Source organism: Xenopus tropicalis, chromosome 3 (assembly GCF_000004195.4).
Source record: "Xenopus tropicalis strain Nigerian chromosome 3, UCB_Xtro_10.0, whole genome shotgun sequence".
Classification (NCBI taxonomy): Eukaryota; Metazoa; Chordata; class Amphibia; order Anura; family Pipidae; genus Xenopus; species Xenopus tropicalis.
In genome coordinates this window covers 92,241,930-92,251,288 of record NC_030679.2, presented here as the reverse complement: position 1 = coordinate 92,251,288, position 9,359 = coordinate 92,241,930, and the positions used below count along the sequence as shown (strand labels likewise).

General features: G+C 41.3%; 1 protein-coding gene across 1 annotated transcript; it reads left to right on the top strand.

The window, feature by feature from the left end:
• The first annotated feature begins 672 nt into the window (after positions 1-672).
• On the top strand, positions 673-6,304 carry adpgk (ADP dependent glucokinase). Its single transcript, XM_031899126.1, is given in 5 exon segments — positions 673-817; positions 1,950-2,069; positions 2,538-2,751; positions 3,498-3,596; positions 4,862-6,304. Coding segments are annotated over 3 exon segments (666 nt in total). The 5' UTR covers positions 673-817; positions 1,950-2,069; positions 2,538-2,727; the 3' UTR covers positions 5,405-6,304.
• The last annotated feature ends 3,055 nt before the right edge of the window (positions 6,305-9,359 follow it).

The following is a 9,359-nucleotide window of genomic DNA, read 5'->3' as shown; positions in this document are numbered from 1 at the left end:
ATCATTGTGCAAGTACTGTAAAAACTACTTAAGAACTTCCTTAACCTAACATTTTTTTTCCTACTGGAAAAAAAATATACAAGTCCAAAAACAGGGGAGTATTATCTGTCAGTTCCTCTTTAAGTACTTTGGACAGGCACATCAGATGACCAGGAGTCATTATATATCTTTATGAAGCAGGAATTGTTACTTGTCATCCATGCTGTGTGTCCATAGTACAATGCAGATTAGATCAGGATAAATCTGTCAGCAACTCAATGCAATGGGCTTGCTGGTTGTAGCTGGAAAAAGGTTTATGTGCAAGGAGAAAAATAACAAAAACTGTTTGTTTAACACAGGGGTGGGCAAACTTTTTGGCTCAGGGGCCACATTGACTTACAGACAGCCTGGGCCGGGCCGGACCAGCGTTATGCCCAGGGCCGCCATTAGAAATCACGGGGCCTCTCAGCTCCCACCCAGCATCCTTCAGCTCACCCCCAGCATCCTCCAGCTCCTCCCTCAGCATCCCACCCAGCATCCTCCAGCTCCACTCCCCAGCATCCTGCAGTTCCCCCCAACATCCTTCAGCTCCCCCCTAAGCATCCTACTCAGCATCCTGCAGCTCCCCCCAGCGTTCTTCCCATCATCCTCCTCAACATCCTCCCACCAGCTCCCCCCCCCCAGCGACCTACAGCTTCCTTTGGCTCCATGCTCCAAGCTCCATGCTGCCTCCTCCGGCTGTGTCAGTCCCCCGGCTCCTGCTGCATCTGAAGTTTTATAAGGTTGCGCGCACGCACGGGGCGCAACCAATCAGGAGTCGGCAGGCCGGATTAAAAAGGTATTTGATTACCTATGATTAAGTGCCTTAATGGGCACGAAACGCGTTAGGCGTTTATTGTTTTAAACATGAAGAAATAAATTTTGGATTTTAGCAGTCTTCACGTGTCCGGAGTGCTTGATGTTCCATATGCAAACTTCGGATTAAAAAGGTAAACTGGCCGGATGTGGCCCGCGGGCCGTAGTTTGCCCACCCCTGGTTTAACAGATATATTATATTTTTACTGTTTGCAGTGGTTCCCCATTAAATTCTAAGTAATGTGGGTTGGTAACTTATGACAGCCTGCCTTCTTGTGAGTTTGTTTTCTCTGTGGCAGACAGAGGGAAGAGGCTGAAATTGTGTAATGGTGTGCATAGTAAGGCAAGATGGGGTCAGTATCTTTACATAAGGATAGCTCAACCTTTAGCTTCTTGGGCTACAGTTTATAACGTCAGTCGACAACTGAAGGCTGGGAAGGATGCTGGGAATAGAAGTTGTAGTTCAGCTACAGCTTAGGTTATAAATAACAAGAACACCGGTATAAAAGGAAAGCGACAAACTGATTTTATGCAAAGATTCAATTGTGATTGGAAAGACCAGTTCATATTTTCTTTGCATCTCGGCAGCTGCCATTATATCTTATACACTGCTCAAAAAAATAAAGGGAACACAAAAATAAGACATCCTAGATCTGAATGAATTAAATATTAAAATATTAAATACTTTGGATCTTATTGTCAGAAGATACAAACTGGGGATAAACCTGCTGAATACCAAACCCGCCACAAAGATTTGGTCAAATACAAACCCTAATTTGCATCATAAATTGCATAATCTTCAAACAAAAAGATTGTCAAGTTCATTTCTTCAAAGCTTTAAAGTCAAATGCATTGAAGTGTTCTGCCAAAGCTGCAAAGAGTGCTGACTCAGCCCAATCCTGGATATGGTGCATCCCTAGTACAAGTTTAAATGTGTGAGGGCACAGCTATAAAGCTCCATATTACAGCAGCTCTAGGTGTAATACTGGTATTGCTGCAGCAGGGAAGCTTAGGGCAGATTATTTTGGAGGAGGTGCAGCATTCTTGAATTTGGCTTTTTGCTTTCTGGTATTTCTGTTGGTCTGTGGTATTGATTCATCTCTTAATTTCCCCAGGTTCTTCTTTGTGGACCCATTGGCCCAAACTACATGAGCTGCTGGATGAGCGGGTCTACGTGCCACCAGCTTCTTTGCAGGAACAAGATGAATACCATCTTATTTTGGAGTACAAAGCAGGTGAATCATTTGTTAAGAGGCGCAAGGGTCGCAACTTTAAATGTTTTAGGTTTCTCTTATCACACTTGTCCCTAGTAGAACAATGTTGGTCAGTCTTGGTATAATCTTTTAAAGGGGAAGTATCGTGTTGTTAGACTACAGTTCCCAGCAGGCTTTAAACTGATAATGTGTAGGAGTATACTGTGGGGTATTTTTCAGCAGCATTTGAGTGGACAGACCTTGCTGGGGTGGGTTTATGTCCATATTACTATATACCCTGTACTTGCTGATAAAGCATACTGTCATGGTGTTTCCCTAGAAATCACTTATTGTATACTAAACATAGCAGTTGGCTGTAGTGTAAAGAACTGTTTGTTAAGGAAGATATTAAGGTTTTGACATGTATAATGTAGAAGGAATATAAGGAACATAAGGAATATAAATTCTTCTGGCTATTAGCAATGACTTGTATTCTGCTTTCTACATAAGGCCAGCAAAGAGAAAGTACAAGTAACAATTCCTGCTTCATAAAGATATATAATGACTCCTGGTCATCTGATGTGCCTGTCCAATGTACTTAAAGAGGAACTGACAGATTCTTCTAATACTCCCCTGTTTTTGGACTTGTATATTAAAATGTGCAAAAATGTAGAAGTCAGTGGGCAATTGTGTGAACCTGATGGACAAGCATGCAACAGCACAGGTACATTTAGAAGAACATGATATTAATAATATAGTCAATTCATATTATCTCAAGATTTGTCTAATGGCGCAATAACGTCGCTTGAGGTTTTGCTTTCTATCCTGGAGGTCTTCCAACCCAAGCTGCTGGTGCTCTCTGGGCTCCACATGATGGAGGGTCTGAGCAAGGAAGCTAGAGAGGGAAGGCTTCAAACAGACAGTTAGGCAACATGAATTGGTTAGGGACATGAAGGACAGGACCCTTACCTACCCAGCCAGGCTTGCCTGAATGGGGAGATAAAAATGAAATGGATAAGGCTGCCCCTTTATTCACTGAATGAGAAAATCCATTATGCATTGCACATATAATTAATGGACAGGGGCAAAACAGAGCCAAGAGCATAACTGTGACTCTCTTCCATCTGTGGAGGCCCTAGATTGGGTTCCCAGTGCTTTCTTCTTCCTGCTTTATACTTAACTCTACCTATGCTTCCTAAAGGGAGTAGTTACTTTTATGTTTGAAAAAAAAATGTTTCTATAAGGGGAAATGTTGGTCTTAGACTATATAAATAGTGGGCTTAGACTATATAAATACACTTGCTGGTTGCTGCAGAGAACTAGTTCATTGTAGGGAGAATGGCTGGCACTAGTATAGCAAGTTTGGTGTTACCACTGCACTTGTTACTAGTGCACTCTTAACTTTACTGATGCACATCTCTATCCTGAAGGTCATTTTGTGTCTCTTTGACATTTTTTTATTTTGACCAGACTGCAGCTTCCATGGCCGAGGTGCCTTCAGATATCCTTATTCACCTTGAGTTGGCTAGTATGACAGATGGGGACCTGATGAGAGGAATCATTTACTAGGTAATTAGTGGAAATGTAATATCACTGCTCTGACTCTGACTGGATACAGTTTATGCATGTGAAGCAGAAGATGAACCATTGGCTGAATGACACTGTTAACTAATATCTGTATTGGACTGCATCATTGCCATAGTGTTTCAAAAGGAAATTGTTTGTGATAACTATGGCAACTTGAAGACTTATCAGCACTGCATTTTTAGTCCTATCCTTTTTTCTCTTTGAGTGCTCCTTCTCTTTCCAACTAAGAAGACCTTTAAGTGATACCTACTGGGCATGCTCATTGCTTCTGCTCCAGTCAATCAGGCATGTGCAGTAGGCACCTTTTTGAGTAACTAAAAGCACTGCTTGTAATAGAGAAAAAAATAAATCTACAGGCAGGGAGAAAGGTATGTTATTGTGGGGTCTGTAGAGAGTTATTTTAAAGATTTTTTTTTTTTTTAAAGGTTCATTTATTCTTTAAGGCCTAGAACTAGTCACTTGCAGTTCTGGCATCAGTCCCTGCTGAATTACGTGTAGGACCTCCAACAAAGGTACCATGAGTCTACTCCTATTAATATAGATGATTCTTCCGCTGCCAGCGGGCTTCTGCCTCACTAAAAGCATGTTGGTCTGCTGCTGTTGAAACATTGGCACATGTAGCTTCCTGCTGTTATATATATTGATTAGCTGAATCTGCGAGTCTCCAGCACTGTCAGATAAGGAAAAAGGGAGCATGTCTGTTTCATATTCCTAATCCCAAGTCTCAGGGGCAGAAATCCCAGGGGCTCTCCTGGCTGCTGCAGATAATGCAAGTGATTAGACGCAATAGGGCACTTGAACGGGGAATAATGTGAAGGTTGGCGCTCCATTAGAAAACTAAAAATGATAGCCACTCAAAGTGGTAATGATTTAGGAATAAAATCTGTTTCTCTAATCTATGTGATTCATTGTGCAGTTATTTGACCAGTGAAGGAATGATTTTACTGACGTGTTTACATCTCCTCTTATTAAAAGCAGTTGGTACATGGTTTTACTTCTAAACCTAACCACTGATGGGCTAGTGTCAGGGTAAATAACCCATCTGTGAGCAAACCAGCTTAGCGTGTGGGTTAAAATACAAATAATATTGCAATAATTTCTCTATTACAGTTAATCTATTGGCCTATGATTTTAGATGTGAAATAATTTTTCTGTTAATATGTAACCTGAGAGGATGTTGACTTTCTTTACACAGTATCTATGTTACTAAATTTGTATATAATGTTTTGTCTGTTTCTCTTGGTCAGCAGGTCTTCCCTTTCATCAGTTCTCTTGGGCTCAATGAGTAGGAGCTCTTATTTCTCAGCCGATCATCCTCCGGCGCCCACTCCTCCATCTCTGCCTGGTCCGGAATCCCAGAGGTTGGGATTGTCAGTGATATCTTGTTCTGGATTCTTAAGGGTTCAGAGAATGGAGCCTCCGCTCTTACCTGAGTTCACTTTCACACCCTGGCCTACCATATTTTGGCAACTGTTGATGGCTTCTGGGGGAATCGGGTGTCTGCAGTAGCTGCTGGTGCAAGGGTTTCTAGTACTCAGGCTTGTGCCAGTGAAACTATCAATGCAACCAGAGTAACATTATAGACTCCTTTGGAGTTTTCTACCTCTCGGGAACAGGCGGGCAGTAGAGTCAGGGTGAGCGCACAGGAACCAGTTGTAGTTTGGAGTAGGGAAGGAGTAACATTCCACTTCACACCAGTTCTCATCTGCAAAGATCCAGTTCGGACTGTGGGGTTAGGGGACGCAATATCAGTACAGGGACTCTTGTTCTCTGAGGCAACATCTCAGTAAGGTATCACATACTTCTATCCTAAGCCTCAAAAAGTTTAAAGCTGAGAACTGCACTTTTTGAGAGTCCCATTCCATTATAATGACAAAACTATGTGTGGATACATTTGAGTGCAAGTTCCTGGGTTTGAATCTGCTGGCAGTAATGGAATGCTTGTGTGCATGGCTTCTTTCCTCTTTTGATGCTTTACACACATATTGTTGATTTGGCCAAAGCAGAAATGTCCATAAAATATTTTTTGTGGCTGCAGTGATTAAAAGAGAAACAGTACCTGCATGTGGATAATTTTGTCCCTTGCTAATATGTCAGGCACCCTTATTTCCCATCTCATGAGCAGTCTATGGACTACAGAATTTCTTTAGGAAGTCTTCGATCTGAATTGATGATGCATGAAATTGACCACACAGGACAAGTGTTGGAATATCCAACTAAATGGATCCAAATATGGATGACTAGAGTAGCCATTACATATTCCAAGACCCAGCCCATGTGGCGGGTGGAAATATCAATTGTGATCTAAGAGTCTGGATGAAATCAATAACTCAAAATATATACTGCTGGGATGGTCTATTTTCTACACTACTAGTGTGGGCCCTTGGTGTTTTGGGTTGGCTGATGACCCGCATACACACACAGGGGATACTGCATCTAGTTGATAGTCTTGGCTTTTGTTGTGTAAAGCCTAAAGGAATAAATGCTGCAATTTAGAATCCAGACTTAGCACTGAAATTTAAACTGCGCAGTAGATTGGCATCAGTTGGTACTGAAGTAATGGCAGGATTTCTTTGTTCCAGCTGGGGATATTAACTGCCTATTGCTTAGGATCTGTTGCTTTGATAAGGTGGCTCTACACGGGCAGATTGCTGCTTGAGCGTACTAAAGGCCAGAACATCTCTTTTGCTTTGGAAAAGTACAGGTCATTTTGACTCCCAGTGGTTTTCAGCTAGATCACAATGGAAAAAATGCCCAGGTACCATAGGTCTAATATTTGTAATACCAAGGGCACCTGGGCTTAAAGTTGGCTGTTCACATGGAATAAGAAACAGTCTGTGACCAGTTTTACTATTAGCAGCCACTGTTTCTTAAGGCAGAGGTCTGGGCTTAAAGTCTAAATTTTATATTTGTGCAGTTCTTTTGCTGTTGGCCCTTGATCCTAAAGCTGCCCACACACGTGATTCACCATCGGTCGCATGAAAGATCATTCTAACCCTCCACTGACATTCAGGGCTAAATCGTCAGAGGTTCAAACAATAGGATTTCTACCTCCTTCTGTCGATTCAGCCCTGAAGGCAGATTTTGCTCAGATGCCTTCTATGGCGCCCGATCAAAATCTTTTAACCCGTCCGATCAGCGAGTCAACCAATATCAGCAGCCTCCTGCAATATCAGTCGCCTTGCTGACTTGCCATACATGCACCGAATATCGTATGAAACGAGCTTTCGTAAGATATTATTGGTGCGTGTATGGCCAGCTTTAGACATCTAGTATCTGTCCCATCCAGTCTATTCTACTAAACATTTAGACAAATCATGGAGTCATGGAGTGGGCTCAAAGGGCCTGCAGCAAAACACCAGGTATTTCAAGGTAACATACTTATGGTTTTTAGCAGGATTGCCTTTAGTTTAGAGAACATTACATGTAAAGACATATTGGGTACATTTTCTATGTTTAGCGACCCTTTAACTAAATAAGGTGTAATAATAGCTTACTTACTATATGTGAAAGGTCAAGTTGTGACATCTAATGCACTTCTATTTATTGTACTTTTGTTTCTTTTGCCAAGGAGCGAGCATTACACACCAAAACATTCTGGGCAAACAGAACATTTTCATTAGTTTTTGTGAAATTATCTGATCAGAGGAAAATTAGCTGCCACCACTTCAGTAAATACACGTGTGCATCACAAGCACAAACGGTAGGCTCCCTGGTGTCCCTTTTAGCAATGCTGTTTCTTTATGGCTTCTAATTGTAAAATGTCCCATAATTCGCCTTTTACATATGCTGGAAATACTGTATAGAAACACATCCTGCTGTGTTTGATTTTATTAGGCCAACACATGGCGCCAAAGTTCACACATCTTTTCAAGTTTATCCATTCTGCGACCAAATAGGACTTAAAGGAGAACTAAACTGCAAAAAAATGGCTGGAATAGTATATTTTATATACAGAACTTGAAATAATTATAAACATTTAATAGTAATGATCCAGGCCTTCAAAGTTGTTACAGGAGCTCCCTCATCTTGGATTCTGTGTCAGAGACACACACTCAGCACTGCTGTTGAGAAGCTAAGCACAGGGCTCTTTTTATTATCATCAAGCAGAACATAAGGTTATAGTGTCATAGAAGCTGATACATTGGTTTTTATGCTATATAATGAGAGATTTAGATTCTGTATATACAATATATTGTGCGTCGGTCCCTAAGCTCAGTAACTGACAGCAGCAGAGAGCATGTGCAGGGAATCAGTAGAAAAGATGATGGGGAGCTACTGGGGCATCATTGGAGGCACACAGGGCTGTGGTTGCCTTGGGCTGGTACAGAAGCCCAAAACATAAAGTATAATATGTCTATTCTAATTCTCTGTTAAGCTTTAGTTTTCCTTTAAGTGCCAAATGGCTTCTGTTAGGCTGTAACTGCTTTAAATTATTTAAATACTTTCTAAACAAAACACAGACATGTGACTGAGGTTGTGATATGGGTAAGGTTTGCCCTGGTGCAGTAACCCACAGCAGCCAATCAGCAGTTACCTTTTACTGGCCTAGTACAGTTAGAGTAATGGAATCAGTAGTAGGAATGAAATGCTCAGACTGACACAAAGGTACTGGCAAAGTTTTGAAGAGGGATCCATTCAACTCCAATTCAACTCATAGCATCAGTGCGGCATAATGCTTTAACCTCAACTGTTGGGTCACAAGGGCACGTTATTGCACTAAATCTCACAGTAGCACATATTATTACTTGAAGTTGCATGGGTCTCTTATTGAACTGCAGATCTTACTGGAAATCACTGCAAAATAACAGCTGTGCTCACTATACAGTGGCACTGATAGAGCTGTTTTTAAGGTTACACAGTATCTGGAAGGCCATACAGACTATAATACTATAGGCATGAAATGGCACTATAACCCCTCCCCTAATTTTTGCAGAATCCTTCTTTAATGGAAGGCTTCCCAAGGACCAAGATTTTTTTCTTAAACTAGTATGTAGATCCTTTTGTCTTTATGTTTTATATATATCTTTTATACTTAACCAGAATGATTAGGCATGCACCAAATCCAGGATTCAGTTCAGAATTTGGCCAAGATCCAGCCTTTCTCGACAGGATTCGGCCGAATCAAAATGTCTGTCCGGATCCGAAAAATCACTGACTTGGTCACATGAGCATGGAAGTAAAATAAATTCTTATTTACAAAAATGAACCCTTCCATAAAGCAAATTAAGATTTGATTCAGGATTTGGTGCATCCCTAGTAATGATACTGTGTGTGTTAAAGAGATTGAGATGGCAGTCACCATTTATTTATATTCAATAATACAACCTAGTCCTCCAACTCCAGTTGGGCAGCTCTGCCCTGTAGCGTACTGTTCAGGTTTACAAGAGCTTTTGAGGAACTTGGTTATAAATAGCTCTACCAAAAAGCAGACTTTTGTCTGTAGTCTAAAGGCTTTGGCCCACTGGCCAAATGGGTGGACGCTGTATAAGGAATCACATACTCCCGATGTATGGTCCACTGTTCATGGTTTTTATAGTTAGGGCAGCCAGAATTATCAGAACAGCAGGAAGTGAGGAGGAGCCAAAGCTCTCCTTATCTGCCAGTGTGCCATGAACTGGCCAACATTGTCCTTTGGCAGATGACATTTTTTTTTTTTTTTTTCAATTGTCCCAATCTCTTATCGGACTGATATCTGTAGTACATGTATATCTGTATGAGTGAGCTGTTATATCTATGACCAGC